The sequence below is a fragment of the Carassius auratus genome, unplaced genomic scaffold, assembly GCF_003368295.1.
Source record: "Carassius auratus strain Wakin unplaced genomic scaffold, ASM336829v1 scaf_tig00215730, whole genome shotgun sequence".
In the NCBI taxonomy this organism is placed as follows: Eukaryota; Metazoa; Chordata; class Actinopteri; order Cypriniformes; family Cyprinidae; genus Carassius; species Carassius auratus.
Window position 1 is genome coordinate 1 of NW_020528215.1, and position 19,061 is coordinate 19,061.

At 36.6% G+C, this 19,061-nt stretch overlaps 2 protein-coding genes across 2 annotated transcripts; both read left to right on the forward strand.

Annotated features, from left to right (window-relative positions):
- The first annotated feature begins 338 nt into the window (after positions 1-338).
- Positions 339-4,200, forward strand: LOC113095461 (histone-lysine N-methyltransferase set-1-like). Its single transcript, XM_026261000.1, has 6 exons — positions 339-745; positions 1,039-1,149; positions 1,680-1,809; positions 2,072-2,234; positions 2,454-2,646; positions 4,183-4,200. The coding sequence occupies exons 3-6, from the start codon at positions 1,692-1,694 to the stop codon at positions 4,198-4,200; spliced, it is 492 nt and encodes a 163-aa protein (XP_026116785.1). The 5' UTR covers positions 339-745; positions 1,039-1,149; positions 1,680-1,691.
- Positions 4,201-4,216: 16 nt separating this feature from the next.
- Positions 4,217-13,726, forward strand: LOC113095459 (uncharacterized). The gene is made up of 11 exons (XM_026260998.1): positions 4,217-4,258; positions 6,002-6,070; positions 6,160-6,213; positions 6,309-6,380; positions 6,838-6,943; positions 7,218-7,288; positions 7,374-9,522; positions 9,712-9,810; positions 12,193-12,237; positions 12,336-12,505; positions 13,037-13,726. Exons 4-11 carry the CDS (start codon positions 6,309-6,311, stop codon positions 13,199-13,201), a joined length of 2,877 nt encoding a protein of 958 aa, XP_026116783.1. The 5' UTR covers positions 4,217-4,258; positions 6,002-6,070; positions 6,160-6,213; the 3' UTR covers positions 13,202-13,726.
- The last annotated feature ends 5,335 nt before the right edge of the window (positions 13,727-19,061 follow it).

Genomic DNA, 19,061 nt, shown 5'->3' on the forward strand with positions numbered 1-19,061 from the left:
CTCTGACATAGTAAACGTGCTTGTTAGCTCAACCTGATATTGCATTCCATTTGAGATAAGCAGTGCTTGAGTAAAAGTTCTGTGAAACAATTTATTTATTAATTATTATTATATATATTTTTTTTGTGTAGTGTGTTTGTTTGTGTGTGCTAAACATAAAAAGAAAAGCATACAGTACAGGCTTTGAAGAGAGATGAGAGCAAATACTGTACCTAATGACAGAATTGTCACTATTGGGGAACTGAATTATATATATATATATATATATATATAATATATATATATAATATATATAGTATATAGTAATATATATATATATATATATGTGTGTGTGTGTGTGTGTGTGTGTGTGTGTTGGTTTTTGTGGTTTACAAGGACTTTTGACCTGAATACGCACCAGCATTACAGGGACATTTGGGTTTATGAGGACAGGGCCCATGTCCTTATAATTCCGACAGTGTAGATGCCTTTCTCTATGTCCCAGAAGCTCCCTCTCAAAGTTTCGCGCCATGTCCTAATATACCACAAAAATCTGAAATTTTACTATACACTGTGTATCCTCTGAGCTCGGGAGTGCGCCCCTGCAGCCCGGCCCCGGTACTGCATCCGCGTCATCGAAAATTTGCATATTTTACACTTGTGTAAGTTTGGAGGCCGCTGATTGGCTAGATCGGCATCGGAAGGCGGGAAAACAAAATGGCGGCGGTGGGCGGGGCTACATTCTGCCGCTAATAGCGCCGTACAAGTAAGTTAATGCAGTTTGGTAATTATTTAAACATTTTTTGTAATAATTTATCGATTGTATTTAATTATATAAATGCATACTGATCGTGCAATTAAACATGTTCCTTAAATATCATCATATAAAGTATGAATGTGACATCAAAGCTGTAATTACTCGGTTTAATATCTGTAAATTAATGTAACGCTATTAATGTAACGTTTCATAGATGGTTATTTAAATATATATATTATTATTATTATTATTATTATTATTATTATATTATTATAAATCCCGTGTACACGTGCTTTAATCAGCGAGGCAAGTGTGACTGTTTGTAACTTCCTGTTTGGACCGGACACAATCTGTGCACCTGAAGCGAAGACATCTGTGGTGTGAAGCTGTTGGAAACAACTATTATATGAAAGGTTAGTAATACTGCTGTTAAACCGTTTCTCTGAGAGCTTGTGGCTCAGTTTGGCTTGTTCGTGAGTGTCTTCAGTGCTCTTTAGAAAGCAGCTAGCGCGTGATGCTAATGGCGCTAGCGTGATTACTGTAAGTCTCGTCTATAAAGAGTAACATCAGACGAGACTCAGCAGTGCTTGTCAGTTTACATTCTTTTCGTTCACAGTATAACTGTAAAAGTAATAGAACAGTCTAGCCATCATAATAATCTGTTGTCATGGCTACAGTCTGAAGGGGAGGGGCAGTTCTGTTTACTATTATTACTGTTCAGCTTGGTTTAATTAATAAACTCAGAGATGTGCTCTTTTCACTTCCCAATATGTACTGTATATAATAGTTAAAGTCACCTTTATTTGTAGTGTGCTTTGTAGAATGCATATTGTGTCAAAGCACTTTTACAAAGATAACCAGTCAAAATAGTATATTCAGCATATGCTCAGAATACATCATATTCCACATATATTCTGTCCAACAGTTCTTATTGTTATTAAAGCAGACACATAGGATGGCTGAAGGTGTGAGGCGAAGGAGAAAGCTGAAGCCCGTGGAGGAGGCCATACAGTTTTCACTTGAACAGAAAGACAAGAATGGACTCGAGGGCAGGTTCATCAGTCATCTTAAAGGTGAGGTAAATTAATTGATTGAGCCAAGTTAAAGGTATAGTTCACCAAAAGTGAAGATTTTGTCATCATATAGTCACCATTAGGTTGTCTCAGTCCTGTATATCTTTTGTTGGGCAAAATAAGACATTACTAACCATTTGATGGTTTGTAAATGATGACAGAATTTTCTTTCTATGCATTTAAAGTGACTCGTGTACTAAATCTGTCTCCGGTTGATGACGTGTGGTTCTCGTGATGGTTTCACCTCTCTGTTGTTGTTTAGGGAGGGGTGTGTTCAGCTGTACTGACTTTGAGAAAGGAGATTTCCTGCTGGAATACAGAGGAGACCTCATCAGCAAAGAAGAATGTGAGCGGAGGCAAAGAATATATCACGATGCACTTAAAGTTTTCATGTTTGAGTTTCGCTACAATGGAAAACTCCTCTGGTATGTACACGTGTTTGATCTACATGTTAACTGGTAATTAATTTACATGATTCAAAATGTGTCAGTGGAAATGTCAATGATTAGAGGTCATATTTTGCTATAATTATCAGTCATGTGTTTTCAAAGCTTGGTGATGAGTGTTAAATGATTGGTGATCACAGAATATGACATCTGCTGGTCCTAAGGTTTCAGTGCTGATATTGTCTGTCTCTTGTTTAGTGTCGATGCAGCCCGAGATGACGGTTCTCTTGGGCGGCTTGTAAACGATGACCATATTAACCCAAACAGCAGGATGAAGACGATTCGTGTGGATGGAAAACCTCACTTATGTTTATTTGCCACAAGGAGCATCTGTCCTGGTGAAGAGATCACATATGATTATGGTGATTCTGAGTGGCCATGGAGATGCACGGTACTGACACCTCTATACTGTCCATTCTGACTTATTGGATTATAGTAAAGTAAAGGTATTAAACATCAGTTGTTACCTAAGTTAATGTTAGTAACTTTTTATTTTTTACATTACATGCATGTACATTCCAGTATGTCAGGATGTGTGTATGTTTACACCTGTTTCATGAGGACCATCATAAGAACATAGTCTTAACATGGTCTTGATGTCACATTGTGTGTGTTTACACCTGTGTTACGAGGACCCTGTTTTATGAGGACCGTCATAAGAACATAGTCTTGACATGTCTTGATGTCACATTGTGTGTGTGTTTACACCTGTGTTACGAGGACCCTGTTTTATGAGGACCATCATAAGAACATAGTCTTGTGTGTGTGTGTGTTTACACCTGTGTTACGAGGACCCTGTTTTATGAGGACCGTCATAAGAACATAGTCTTGTGTGTGTGTGTGTTTACACCTGTGTTACGAGGACCCTGTTTTATGAGGACCGTCATAAGAACATAGTCTTGTGTGTGTGTGTGTTTACACCTGTGTTACGAGGACCCTGTTTTATGAGGACCGTCATAAGAACATAGTCTTGATGTCACATTGTGTGTGTGTTTACACCTGTGTTACGAGGACCCTGTTTTATGAGGACCATCATAAGAACTTGGTCTTGACTTTACTGAAGAGTCCCAGTCAAGTCAAGACTTTTTTCTAAGAGAGAATGTAATCTGTTCCATTCTTTTAAGGACAAACACAATTATTTCAAGAACTTCTTGGATACCTTTATAGCTGCTGTGCCTTGTTCAGAGTTCTTTAGGTTCTTTAGACACTGATTCTACTCAGTTATCATTTAAAAATATGTGGTGATTAAATAAAACTGACTTTTTACCAACTCCTATTGCAAGATACTTAATCTAAATATAACAATTAGACATTTTCAATATCATATGGCCACAATGGGATGTGAATGATCCATATTTAGCCTAATATTTCACATCCACGCAGCCCAATGTCATGGTGATAACTAGGGTCTTCAAATACCAGGCTTTTGTCAAACAAACGACACACTGAGATTCTTCGGTCAAACATCAAGACCATGTTCTTATGATGGTCCTCATAAAACGGGGTCCTCATAACACGGGTCTAAACACACACACAATGTGACATCAAGACTATGTCAAGACTATGTTCTTATGACGGTCCTCATAAAACAGGGTCCTTGTAACACAGGTGTAAACACACACACACACCACCTGAAATACTGGAATATATATATATATATATATATATATATATATATATATATATATATATATATATATATATATATATATATATATATATATATATATGCATGTAAGGTAATACATACAAAATCATGAACATTAACTTGAGGTAACACTTGAAAATTGAAATATGATCTGAAAATATTGTAATCTTACTTTTAATTCACATTGATAAAATATAAGCAAGATTATAAAATTTGTTTATATCAGTATTTTATGTGCTCATTTATTGTCACAGATGACTATTTGATGTTCTTTTCTAGACTCTTAGTGTGGGTTGAACCGTCCACACTTGAAGTCAACACTCTGTCCGAGTCAGAAGACACAGACGTAGAGAAGGTACTGCAATTGATTGAGTGATTTTATTTTATTGTATTTTATTGTTTTATTTATTATTTTATTATATTTTTTGATTTATTTACAGTTGTGTTCAAAATTATTCAACCCCCTTGACTTGCAAGACAATTTGCTGTGGAGGATAACATTTTATGAAATCAATTTAACGAAGGCATCAGTAAAAGTATTAGAAGAACGTTTGTTAATACACTTTTGAGTGATTCTGAGAATGGAAAATTGATGAATCATGATAAAATTCGAATTGGCTCTAAACATTCATGTTCAAAATTATTCAACCCCCTTTGTGCAGAATCTTTATTCTTTAAAATCACCAATAAACACTGTCTGTAAGTGTTTAGAAGCTTCTGTCACCTCTCTACTACAGTTTGGCCATTCCACACCTGAAAAAGCTTTCAGATCACTGATAATCTTTGGTTTTCACATTGCCACTGCTTTCTTCAAATTCAACCAGATATATGAAATGAGAATTAAGCCTGGAGACTGAACAGGTCACTCAAGAACAATTCTATGACTGATCCCTGAACCAAGCAGTAAGTAGATTTGGATTGTGTACTCTTGGGGATGACTGTCCTGACAGGAAAGTCCATTGATCATCAGCTTCAGTTTTGCACCAAAGGCATCACAATTCTTGTCAAAATGGCCTGACACTTTAAAGAATCCATGATGTCCTTCATACAGGCATGATTTCCACTTCCTTCCTACAGTAAAGAAACCCCATAACAGGACTGATCCACCTCCAAGTTTGACGATATAGATGGTGTTCTTCTGCTTATGAGTTTTGCCTGTTTTGCCAGCAGACATACTGCTGATCCATGGGTCCAAAAAGTTCCAGTTTGGTCACATCCCTCCATAAAACATTCCTCATAAGCTCCACAAGTCTACACAAATGAACTTTAGTTAGTTCAAGTCTGCCTTTTGTTCTCTTGATCAAGAGTGGGTATTCATCAAGATGTCTCAACATAAAGGGCCATACTTGTCTAGTGTTCTTCTTACCACACTGCTTTGAAATGGGTTTTCCTCCATTCATTGGGTCATCTTGCAAGTCTTTGGCTGTACATTGCAGATTTTTCTCAGTTGCTCTGATTAAACATTTTATGATATTGTGCTTTTTCTTCCACAACCTCAAAGGTTTTCTGGTAAAACACACTTTAAGCTAAGAAATAAGGCTGAGAGCTGTGTCTCTAGGAACTTTCAATGTCTTGGAAATCTTCATATAGCCTTAGCCTTTCTAAAGTAATACAATATTTCTTCAATTTTGCTTTTGTGAGATCTCTTTTGATATTTTTGCTACTTAACTTCAACACCATGCATGGGTTAACTGTATGTGTAACGGCTCAAGCTAATTCTGTTTTTAATAGAGTTTCTAAAAGCTTAATTGTGTTTTGAGACTGTTACATTCCCCACCATGCAAATAAGTGATTTAAAAACAGCAATGTTGAATAGGGGTTGAATAACTATGACATAGCAGTATTATTAAAAAATCTTATAACTCAAATATATTACATTATATATTGACAATATCACTTTTAATATTCCAGTGAACTGTTATAGATGCAAGTTTTATTATATCCTGGATCTTCAGAAAAGCTTGTATTTGTAAAGTACTGCAGTCTCTAGGTGGTTGAATAATTTTGAACACAACTGTATTTATTTATTTTGCTTTGGTAACTCATTTATAACATAATTATTTTATTTTAATTAAATTTTTTGATTTCATGTTTTCAGCTGAAAGTTGTCAGTGATCAGTCAGAGTTGGACTTCAGTATCTGTGCAGCCTCTGAAGGACTGGAAAAGGTAATTCATTATCAATTTGTACAGTCCCTGAATCCTTTGTCTGCAGTAGAATGTTTATTTATTTTTTATTTCTGTTTCCTTAATTTCAGGTGACTCTGAAGAAGGACCAGTTACTATTGGATGATCAGGACTGTGTTGAGAAGGTAATTAAATGTGCATTGCATATTTTATGAAATGTTAGATTGATGTTGCAAGAAATCATCTCTACATAAGTCTTGTTTTTTTTCATTGTTTTCAGATGTCACCTGTCAAAGAGCATGTGTTGAATGAGGAGCAGAGCTTTTGTGCCCCAGTTGAAGGAGTTAAGGAGGTATTCACATGTTTCGGATGAACTGTTATTTCAGTGCAACAGTGATTGCTCTGAAGTCCATGTCTGCATGAACTGTACACTTTGCTGTTACTAAATGCATGTATTTAGTGACCTGTTTTCACTTTCAGTAATATTAGTCGATGTCTGAATCAGGGGTGTCCAGACTCGGTCCTGGAGGGCCAGTGTCCTGCAGAGTTTACACCGGCCCTCCAGGACCGCTCTAAATGTAGATTTGTAGTAATATATTGACCAGTACCTTTTAAGGTCTGTAACGTAAATGTTTTTAATGATTGTAAGTGATCTTATTAACTAAATGACCACAACTTCCCTGTCATTAAAAAATACATTAAATTATTATTGAAAGACAATGCAGCTCGTAATGTAGTATCACATGTATGTTTTAGAATCTTTCTTTGTTGCTTTAATTTAACACTCACTGATGTTTTTTTCTTCACAGGTCTGCAGACATGTTGTGGTCACTTCAGCAATATCAAGCATGGATAAATGTGCTGAATGTGTGGGACCTGTTGCAGCTCTCAAGTGGATTGGCCTGAGATGTAAATGTTAGTATGGTCATTTGTACTCTATACATCATGACATTTCTATTTTTATCATTTTAGTATCACTAATCAATGTTATGAAGTCAGTTCAAAATGGTATAACTGTTGAGTTTGGCAGTAGGAGAGAAGGAGATTTCAGACCATTGCTAATGCACAGATATGTAATACCATTAATAATAATAGGAGTGTTACATTGTTTTCACCTTATTCTACGTTTAGGCATAGCATCTCGTGTTAGCGGTTGAACGTGTCCTGACATATGACATTTCTTTTATAGTGTGCTCCAGTTTTTGGCATAAGTCCTGCTATCTGAAGCTCCATGAATGGGATGGAAGACGGTCATTGTGTGTAAGAAAATATTTGATTTGATACATTTGTTCCATATTTTTGAGTTATCGGTGCTGTAAATTAATCATAAATATTTTGACAATAGGAAGTAAGTTCAGAGGAAGATGAGCTGTCAGATGAGGATTACATACCTCAGTCAGAGTCAGACCATCAGTCAGACAGTTCAGATGAGTTGACAACAAGACCAGCACGTTACGACCAAGCTAAACTCTTAGATATACAGGAAGCTGCGTCATCTAAGTTTAGTGAACATCTGAGATCAGATGTAACTACCCTGAATGTGTCTAAGGGCAAAGGAAAAGGAGTCCTGAAGGTCATGGAAGCAGCAAGTGTGTATGATGAGTCTGATTTAATGTGTCATGAGGAGCAGTTTACTGATTTTGAGACAGACAGTGAATCAGACTTTCCCAGAAAGCAAGACTCAGTGGTATGCAGGTCAACAGATGTGCTTATGTCATCACCTCAATCACACAATAGTAAGCTTTTGAATTCAAAAAGCACAGTAACATTGAGAGAAGAGAGGGAACGCAGCATGGCTGGAGGTGATCATTGTGTGCAGTCACCAAAAATCTCCTGTTCAGCAAATAGGAAGAATTATTGTTACATCTGTGGGAAACCTCAGTCCAAGCTAGCGCGCCATTTGAAAACTCATATGGCTGAAGTTGAAGTTGTTCAGGCTTTGTCACTCCCAGTTCACTCAAAAGAACGTAAAGCAATGCTGCAAAAGCTCAGGAACAAGGGCAACTTTCAGCATAACACTGACGTTTTACAGTCTGGAGAGGGGGCTCTTAAAATAAAACGAGCACCAAAAAGAAAGTGTGATTCAAAGCAGTTTTTGCATTGCATGTACTGCAAAGGGTTGTTTGTACGGAGAGATCTGTGGCGTCATTTAAAAAGATGTCCCTCAAAACCAGCAGCTGACAGTGAAGAGCAAGGGAGGAGGAGAGTCTTGGGCCTGGCATCTATGGCAGAGTCTTCATTCAGTCAGCACATATCACAAGGAGTTTGGAAACTCTTAGGTGTGATGAAGCAGGATGACATTTCCGCTGTGGTCAAAAATGACCTGAGTATTCTTCAGCTTGCACAGTCGTTTTTTAACAAACATGGTCATGACCCTACCAAATTTGAGTATATTCGACAAAAACTCCGTGAAGTTGGAAGATTGTTGCTGACTTTGCGTAGACAGTTTTCTGTGTACAGTCTTGAAGAAGCTCTGAAACCTGCCAATTTTCATAGACTTATTCGAGCGGTTCAAATGGTGTCTGGCTATGATGATGAGAGCCACTGCTACCAAAGCCCAAGCCTTGCCCTGAAACTGGGGCATTCGTTGAATAAGATTTGTGAAATCATTCAGTGCCGAGCACTGATGTCTGAAGACAAGGAATTGATCTCATCAACAGAGACCTTCAAAAAGCTCTACTCCTCAAAGTGGTCTGAGATGATCTCACACACTGCTTTGGTGACACTGAATGAGGCCAAATTTAACAAGCCATCAACACTTCCCTTCACCCAGGATGTCCAGTCTCTTCATCAGCTCCTTGAGAAGACTGCAGATACTGCTTTTCAGAAACTACAAGAGACTGCATCTCCTCAAAGCTATGCAGAACTGGCCAAAGCAACACTCACCAGAATCATTGTTTTCAACCGCAGACGTGCAGGAGAGGTCTCTAAAATGCCGCTGAAGGCTTTCAATGAAAGGGACGGCACTTCTCTCCATGAAGATGTAGCGATGGGCCTGAGCAAGTTTGAGCAGAAACTCTGCAGCCATTTCAGTCGAGTTGAGATCAGGGGGAAGAGGGGAAGAAAGGTTGCGGTTCTTCTCTCTCCTGATATGGTCGATGCCCTGATGCTACTGGTCAGCAGGAGAGGTACATGTGGAGTGCTAGACACTAATACTTTCTTGTTTGCTCGGCCAAACTGCCAGAGTTACTACAGAGGCCAGGACTCTCTGAGGGTATATGCAAGGGAATGTGGAGCTCAAAATCCAGAATTTCTCAGATCCACTCATCTTCGCAAGCACGTGGCTACGCTCTCTCAAATCCTAAACCTGAAAAACAACGAGTTAGATCAGGTTGCTGATTTCTTAGGGCATGACATCCGTGTCCACCGTGACTATTACAGACTGCCAGAAGCCACTACTCAGCTTGCTAAAATATCAAAGCTACTGTTAGCCATGGAAAAGGGCTGTCTTCCTAATCTTCAAGGCAAATCCCTTGATGACATTGAGATTGAAGGTACGTCCATCCTAGCATGTTTAGCACAGGGGGTCTTTTAAACTCACAGGGAGGTTTAAGAAAAGTAATCTCTGAAATATGTCTTGTGTTCGTTGTCATTAGGAATGGTTTATAAATGGTGTGTGATTGTGTTATTTCACTTCTGAATGCAGATGTTTTTCATGTTCTGAGTTTTATTTTTCATTGAAGATGAGATCAACATGACCGATTCTGATGACAGTGATCCTGAAGAAAGTGAATCTGATGATGAGGCTCTTGCTGGAGCTGCGGGAAACTCCAGTAATGCTGGTATGTGTCAGCTAAGTTTTTTTTATTTTTAAATCATCAAAGTCGAAAATTATATTGGGTAACACTTTATTTTAGGGTCTCTAAACTACAGTGGTTTGAAAGTGTTGGCCCCCTTCCTGATTTCTTATTTTTTTGCATGTTTGTCACACTAATGTTTCAGATTATCAAACAAATTTAAATATTAGTCAAAGGTAACAAATTTAAAAGTAAACACATGCAGTTTTTAAATGAAGGTTTTTATTATTAAGGGAAAACAAGATCCAAAACTACATTGCCCTTTGTTCAGAAGTGCCCCCCCCCACCTTTGAAACTGGTTTATCACACCTGAGTTCAGTTTCTCCAGCCACACCTCTTCACAGTTAAGAAATCTCTTAAATAGGACCTGTCTGATAAAAAGTCAAGTAGACCAAAAGATCCTAAAAAACTAGACATCATGTCGACATTCAAAAATATGCAGACACAAATGATAAAGAAAGTAATTGAGATCTATCAATCTGGAAAAGGTTATACAGTTTTGGGACTCCAATGAACCACAGTGAGAGCCATTTTTCACAAACTAAAAAAAGTAAAAAGTTTATTTGATTAGTGTTTTTTTACGATACAAATCATTGCAAAGCAACTTCACATAAAATTAAGTTTCTACACTATTTAGTAGTAGCTTATAAGTGGTGACTGTCAGTTTATGTGCATATGACAGGAATCAGACATAATCAACCAGACGATGAAAACTATTAACAGCAATTATAATGTGATTGCATAGTAAGCAGCAATATTTGTTAGTTCTGTATGTTGGTTCAGTGTTAACATCATCTGAGGTCCTCTGAGGGTCAGCATCATCTCTTCTCAGGTGTTCTGGATCAACACTGGAGCTTGTGTAAATCCTAGTTACCACAGGATGAAGATCCAGCAGAAACAGAGAAACACATAGAGACATCATTAACATAGCTGCTGTTCCAACCAAGTACAATTAATTAGTTTAACCCAAGCTAAATTTGATCAGATACAACTGCAGTCACAAATTATGAGATGCATTATTGCTAATTGAAAAATATGTTTTTAATCTAGATTTAAACATAGAGAGTGTGTCTGAACCCCGGACATTATCAGGAAGGCTATTCCAGAGTTTGGGAGCCAAATGTGAGAAAGCTCTACCTCCTTTAGTGGACTTTGCTATCCTAGGAACGACCAAAAGTCCAGCGTTTTGTGACCTTAGGGTGCGTGATGGGTTGTAACGTGGTAGAAGGCTAGTTATGTACGCAGGAGCTAAACCATTTAGGGCCTTATAGGTAAGTAATGATAATTTGTAACTGATACAGAACTTAATAGGTAGCCAGTGCAGAGACTGTAAAATTGGGGTAATATGATCATATTTTCTTGACCTCGTAAGGACTCTAGCTGCTGTATATGGTGGTGGTAGTGTCATGGTCTGCTTCTGGACCTGGAAAACTTACTGTGATAAATGGAGAAATCTGCTGTTTACCAAAAAATCCTGAAGGAGAATATCTGGCCATCTGTTGTGACCTCAAGCTCAAGCAAACTTGGGTTCTGCAGCAGGATAATGATCCAAAACACACCAGCAAGTCCACCTCTGAATGGCTGAAGAAAAACAAAATGTAAGAGTGGCCTGGTCAAAGTCCTGACCTGAATCCTATTGAGATGCTGTGGCGTGACTTTAAAAAGTTGTCCATGCTTGAAAACCCTCCAATGTGGCTGAATTACAATTCTGCTTAGATGAGTGGACCAAAATTCATCCACAGCGCTGTAACAGACTTTACATTTAATTGGAAGTTATCGCAAACACTTGATTGCAGTTGTTGCTGCTAATGGTAGCCAAACCGATTATTAGGTGTAGGGGCAAACATTTTTCACACAGGGTAATGTAGTTTTGGTTTTTGTTTTCCCTTAATAATAAAAACCTTCATTTAAAAACTGCATGTTGTGTTCATTGGTTTTCTTTGACTAATATTTACATTTGTTCGATGATCCGAAACATTAAAGTGTGATAAACATGCAAAAAAATAAGGAACCAACACTTTTTCACACCGCTGTAGTTTCTTATTAGTGTGCGTAGTAGTAGTAGTAGTAGTAGTGGTGGTGGTAGTAGTAGTAAGCACTTATTAATAGCTTATTTTACATGACCTTATTCTACATCCCTAATCCTACCCAATACCTTAATGTAACAACTATCTTATTTACTTTTAATAAGCAGAAAATTAGGAATTTGAGGGAAAAGTTGTAGTTAATAGTGTTCCCTATTATAAAGTGTTACCTTGTATTATATTAGTCCAGAATTTATAACAGGATATTACTAAAATATATATATATATATATATTATTTATTTATTTATTATTATTTTTTTTTTAATGACTGATTGTCTGCAGGTGTTCAGAAGATGCCCATTGAGAGCACCACTGAACTTCCTGAAGGTACCAGAGGTTTAAATTGCAATGGCACCATCAATGTTGCAAAGCACATGAGCTCTCGTAGAGTTAGAACTCACTAAAGTATGTATTCTTCTGTACAGAGAGTGAGAGTGAGGCAGAAACTGAAAACCCACGGAGAGGGCAGAAGGTGTCCTGGTCAAACGCTGAAGTTACAGCTGTAATGAAACATTTTAAGGGCCACATAGCTAAAGGAAAACTGGCCACACTGACTGAATGCCAGCAGTGTAAATCTGCTGAGGATCCTGTTTTGGTGAGACGCAGTGCACGGAACATAAGGGATTTTGTAAGAAATCGAGGAATTAGCTTAAAAAGGAAAACCCAAAGCAAGTGATGTTACAGTACATTTTGTGTGTTCTTGATGCCATTCAATTAACATTAGCACTTTGGCTGTTGTTTTTATTTCCCATAGTGCAATACTGTTACTGTACAATACTGCCAGCAATTCATACGAATATCTCCTTGTAGAAATCGAGGTTGACTGTTAGTTTGTCAAAAATTACAAAATTGTGTCAATTTCTCATTGATTTTTGGATGACCTGTCTCTTAAAGAGAATTTAACTTCCAGAATGAAAACTGTCATCATGTACTAACCCTCCACTTGATCCAGCCCTGCATCAGTTTCTTTCTTCTGTTGAACACAAAACAAGATCTGTTAGTATCTGAACAGTTAATGGGCATCATTGACTTTCATAGTATTTTTTTTTTTTTTCTTCGTACTATAGAAGTTAACGGTGCCCATCAACTGTTCATAAACTAACAAATCTTGTTTTGTGTTCAACAGAAGAAAGAAACTGATGCAGGTCTGGATCAAGTGGAGGGTGAGTACATGATGACAGTTTTCATTCTGGAAGAAAACCATTCCTTTACAGATAAATCTGTTTCTCTACACATCTGCAACATGTATTGTGTGCTCAGAGAGTTAATCTCATGTACACTGTGTGTTTAGTGAGGTACTTACAACATGAGGATTGCCTTTTGATTTGATTTATAGTTTTTTTTTTTTTTTTTTTTTTAGTTGGTGAATTACACTTAATTATTTGATGTTTGTTTTGTGTGGCATTCCTTTTTTTTTTTAAGATTACCCGTTTAATTAATTGGCGAATTTGACAACATGTTTATTTTTATTTCACAAATTTAAGTCATTATTAAAGTACTTCTAAAACACATTGGTGTCTGTAATGTTGTGTATTGTGTTAAAGATCCTGTACTCTTTAACCACCTCAGTCTTAGTAATGCAGCATAGGGACATGTCTGTGTGTTGTGTATGGGGTCACGTACCTGTAAAACACATTGGTCCCTGTAATCCAGAGAATGGACATGTTTTGTGTATTGTAAAACGAGTGTCCTCATAAATCAATCGGACCCTATAAATACCAATTATGTAATGGGCGGGAACATTATAGGAGGGGCGTGACAGTCCTTGTGTACCACCAAAATATCATATTGTCATATTATCAATTCTATTGTGTGTAAAGAAAATCCAAAGTGATATTTGTGTTCTGCAGAGTAAAACAAATTTTTGATAGTTTTATCATCTCTGTAGGACACCGGGAAAGGGGTGTCCCCTTAAACCACCATCCAACTGGTTTGGCCATCAGAGTACTGCTAAACCACAAAAACCAGTATGTGTGTGTGTGTGTGTGTGTGTGTGTGTGTGTGTGTGTGTGTGAGTCCGGCTGAGTGACGATGTGTTTCTGTGCTTTTCTCCTTTGTATTGATGAAGATCAGTTTTTACTGTCAGATCAATCATTTGTATAATTACTATAAAGAAAAAAAGTAAAAAAAAAATTACACAGACACATTAAAGTTGTATAAAGATGTATAATCCAATAAATGATATTAACTTTGTTAATGGAATTTCTTTTTAACTGTGATTATTTATTTTTGTATATGTATATTAATGTTGTGACAATACCAACATTTTGACTTTGATACGATACCTGACTGAAATATCTGGATACTTCTACTGAACCGATACCATGACAGAAATGAATAAAAAACAAATGAGAAGAAAGAAATCTCTCACTTACACTTGAGCAGTGTTTCCTGCCCCTCAAAAACACAAACACCGCACACACACAGGTCTATGGTGAGCAACTCCGAGCCTACGCTGAGGCAAATATCATTCAACGATATTATGATATATAATCAGTTCTGTTATGTTATTAATAATAAAAACATCAATGCAAGTAACAACAAAAATTACATGAAATAAATGGTGTTTTTAACTGCTGAAAGAGATCTGAATTCACACTGACTTCTGTGCACACACTTTGGGTTATTATTACAGGTCTATTGCAACTCTTTTTAGCATCTAGCAAGCCCCACACTTTATTTCCTCATCCGTGCATGTTTCTTCTTCACATGTATATACGGGAAAGCAGGAGGAAAGTGTGTTTTCCATCATTTTACTCATGCTGTGATGGGTCAGAGCACCGTGGGGTAACGTAACTACATTTAGGCTCAAGAAACAGTTTTTTTGTTTAGTTTTTTTGCTGTTCAAAGTGATGTTTGCACGTTCAGCGACTCTTGCTTCTCGTTCCTAAATAATTTCAGACAGATCTGAGGAAATATGACATGTGTTTGTATTGTATTGTATTTCCTTGCAACATATGTTGAGTACATTAGCCCAGTTCTGTGAACTGTATGCATTCTGTTATCCAAACGGGAGCTGGAGCGTAACCCAGCGTCTCAAGTCCCTGGATGAGCGGCCAGTCCATCGCAAGGGTCACACAGAGATTTTAACTGGAATTCAGGGTCAACAAGATAAGGACAAGACCTTTATTGAGAATGTGTTTCATTAAGAAAAAGACCAGACCCGGTTTGTTATTAATGCTATTAATCTACTAGAGTCAATAATTACAGAGTAAAACAGAATAGACTCAAATGTAACAATTTATTAACAGTCAGGTAAACATGTATTATGCCAATGCATAGCCAATTCAGAGATATCAAATCAATACAAGACATCAAATTCTCTAAGATGACTCTAAGATTAAGATGCATACCTCTGCAGTATCACTCACGATCTGTGTTTCGCAGTCCGAAGCTTGGTGCATTAAAATGTAGATTCACATTAGTATTGAATTAATAATTTAGTAGTTTGTTTTTGTATTTCTGTCTGTAATGATTTGCTCTTGCCTTTTAAAAGTGATAACAACAAAATAGCCACGTTCTTAGAATTAGAATGTATAATCAAATTATTGTACCTGATCAGATCTAATATAAATAACACAAAAATCAGCGGCGGTACGTGTGGCGATAGAACCGGCGTTTTGGATGGCCACCTACTGTATGTGCCCTCTAGAAGCTTGGGTTCTGTAAGTGAACGTCGCTTGATTGTGCCTTCCCAAAGAAGTGTGTGTGTGTGCGCGTGTGAGTGTGTGTTTGAGTGTGTGTGAGTGTGTGTTAAATATCCACCAGAAGCAACAGAATGTCTTTCAGAATGCCTTCATTTCATTACATAATATATATATTTTTTTCTACATAAGTTTCTTTCGATCTTTTTTAGTTAAAATTTTAAATTTAGCACACACTTTTATTAAGAAAACACTACAGACACCACTAGGCATACAAGTATAATACAACTATTAGGCTACATGAAAAATATATTAAAATATGTAAAAAATATAAAATTTTAACAGGTAACAAACATTAGTCTCATCGTGGTTGTTGGTGTTTCTGTTGAAAACACTGTTAATCAGTTCTTGGAAAATATTGACCACTGGAGTGGAAAATAAAACAGTCACACGGTCACAATAAAAAAAATGTGTGAACATTTGTGTTCTTCAGTTTATATTCCACTCTATTCCACGTTATTAGTAGGATATTTATCTCAAATCAAAACTATCTTACTATGTTTTTGCATACTTGAGCCCCATGCGTTTTCTGACATGATCAAGTATCTCATTGTGTTCAGTTATTAAAATCAGATTCAGGATTGTGGTGTTTGGATCAGATCCGTTTTATAAACAAAACACAACTGAAACAGAAATGAAACAAGAAGGAAAAAGAGATTAATCAAAACAATACTTATATTCCCTGCCGGTGTCCCTGCCCTGTGGAGTCGCATGGTAGAGTCGATGGTCTTTACACTCTTCGGTCTTCACACGAGGAGGGCTTAACTGGAGGGCTGCCGTGGTATACTAACTTTTTTTTAAACCCGACAAAACGGAAAATGGACGGCTGAATGGTTGCAATTTTATCTCTAATAGTATCAATTTTAGAAGTAGTTCATAAAGTCATTACTGCTGTGGTGTTGGGAAATGTCAACACTTGTTGAGGCTTTATTTAAATAAATAAATAAATAAATTCCTGGGGTTATGTTTGTTTTATTCTAAAAGAGAAGAAAAGTAATCAGATCTAGCAGTTTTTATTGCTTTTCTGTAGGATATGCTACTTTCCCGCCAAGCAATATGAAATGCCTCTAGTTTAGTAGCTGCGCTCCATTTTTCGGGCTGCTCTCTTTAGGGTGCGAGTATGCTCATTATACCATGGTGTCAAACTGTTTTTCTTAACCTTCCTTAAGCGTAAAGGATCAACTGTATTTAAAGTGCTAGAAAAGAGAGAGTCCATAGTTTCTGTTACATCATCAAGTTGTTCTGAGGTTTTGGATATGCTAAGGAATTCGGATACATCAGGAAGATAACTTAAAAAGCAGTCTTTTGTGGTAGAAGTGATGGTTCTTCGATACTTGTAACAAGAAGTAGAATTTACAATTTTGGCTATATGAAGTTTACACAGAACTAAATAATGATCTGAGATATCATCACTTGGCTGAATAATTTCAACACTATCAACATCAATTCCATGTGACAGTATTAAATCTAGAGTATGATTTCGACAATGAGTAGGTCCTGAAACATGTTGTCTAACACCAATAGAGTTCAGAATGTCTATAAATGCTGATCCCAATGTATCTTTTTCATTATCGACATGGATATTAAAATCACCAACTATTAAAACTTTATCTGCAGCCAGAACTAACTCGGATGTAAAATCACCAAACTCTTTAATAAAGTCTGTATGGTGCCCTGGTGGCCTGTATACAGTAGCCAGTACAAACATAACAGGGGATTTATCATTAACATTGGTTTCTCTGGATAATGTTATATGAAGCACCATTACTTCAAACGAGTTATACTTGAAGCCTGCCCTCTGAGAAATCCTGAAAACATTGTTATAAATTGAAGCAACACCTCCCCCTTTGCCTTTTGGATGCGGCTCATGATTATATATATATATTATATAAGGAGCAGTTGTGAAGTAGGCCTACGCTGGGAGTGGAAGTGCACAGAAACAATGGGCAGATACATTTTATGGATGTTCCCAATGTCTCGACATTCACAGGGTAAGTTACTGGTATACTTCTAGGTGTCTGTAAAAGGCAAATTCTGTATGTTGAACACTCTTACAGTGTAATTGAACTGCAATTGTAATGTCACCATAATACATTTGAAGTTCATTCTACATTTCAAAACTAATATACATGAAATTGATAGAGTGTATATAAGTTTACTTGGAATGTTTCCACTTTAGCACAAACAAGCGCATTTAATACAAATTAATTTGAACTTCAGCACTGATTTTGAACAAATAAAATGCATTTAAGACTAAATTAGTTGCTCCAATTTAAGACTTAAGGTATACCAATTTATAGCGTGCCAAAAATACATTGGTATACCAAAGTACATACTTTTCATTAGTTACTGCCTAAAAGATTTATAATTCATGCTGCACTGTGATTTCCACTTAAACGAATCAGAAGATTATTTTGAAGGCAGCTCAAGTTATTTATTTTAATTTAGTTATTTGCAGCTTTACTCCTTTCACTCAATTCCTGCTCATCAATAAGGTGAGAAACAGACCCGCTAACTGAAACGCACAAATTAATGAAAGAGGACCTATGATACTTTTACATTGTGTTTGAAAATCAATGCGTGTCCACAATGTGTGTAATGAAACACCCTATAATTGTAAAATTTATTAAAACTCCCAGAATCTGAGTCACTGAGGATACAGTGGATTCTTTTAAACTGTGTGCCAAGAAATTAGCTAAATTTGTGTGTTTGTGAACCATTGTACACTGGATTGCTTTGCAAATGTAGTGGGTTATCTTCTGACTTGTGTGTTGATAATAAAAGAGACCTTACACCTTGATGCGGTTGTCATGTGGTTTACTTTTGGCTTCTCAGTTTCTGTATTAAAAGTATAACAGACACCATCAGAAATTAAAGGAGAATATCTGGTTTAGCCGTGCCTCACAATGACATCCCGCGTAAGAGAGCGTTATAGAATAAAATAACTATTATAGAAACAAATACTACATTGATCCATTTACATACCTGTATTAAAGTATAACACACAACCCATCCCTGTCAATCATCGGATACTGTTACAATGTACATTCATATAATGGGGAATACATTCAAAACAAAACAGAGTTAAAAGGTTTTACCTATGGATCTAAGTATGGATCGTTATATAATGAAACTTATTGAAACATTTAAAAAAAAAAAAAAAAAACATTTTGTGCAGAAAATCCATATACGTAAGCAATTAACCAGATTTGAACACAGTTTCGAAAAGCTGAAAAAAAAAAAAAAAAGTGTTATCACACAAAAGAGAGAGGGCTCCCAGAAATTACATCAGCTCTACCCTCACACACACACACGACATAACTTAAGAGAAAAGTGATTCCTGAACATTTTATATGGATTAACAATTTCATACAAAGGGAAAAGCAAAACCAATAACAAAGAAATACAAATTATAAAGAAATTATACAACAGTATTGTGCTTGAGAT

What these genes read in the sequence shown, in the direction of transcription:
- LOC113095461 (XM_026261000.1), top strand. Translation starts at nt 1,692, where the DNA reads ATGGCTGAAGGTGTGAGGCGAAGGAGAAAGCTGAAGCCCGTGGAGGAG. An exon ending in GTTCATCAGTCATCTTAAAG is followed by an intron (nt 1,810 to 2,071) that starts GTGAGGTAAATT and finishes GTTGTTGTTTAG; the next exon opens with GGAGGGGTGTGTTCAGCTGT. An exon ending in TACAATGGAAAACTCCTCTG is followed by an intron (nt 2,235 to 2,453) that starts GTATGTACACGT and finishes TCTCTTGTTTAG; the next exon opens with TGTCGATGCAGCCCGAGATG.
- LOC113095459 (XM_026260998.1), top strand. Translation starts at nt 6,309, where the DNA reads ATGTCACCTGTCAAAGAGCATGTGTTGAATGAGGAGCAGAGCTTTTGT. An exon ending in ATGGAAGACGGTCATTGTGT is followed by an intron (nt 7,289 to 7,373) that starts GTAAGAAAATAT and finishes TTTTGACAATAG; the next exon opens with GAAGTAAGTTCAGAGGAAGA. An exon ending in GGGAAACTCCAGTAATGCTG is followed by an intron (nt 9,811 to 12,192) that starts GTATGTGTCAGC and finishes GATTGTCTGCAG; the next exon opens with GTGTTCAGAAGATGCCCATT.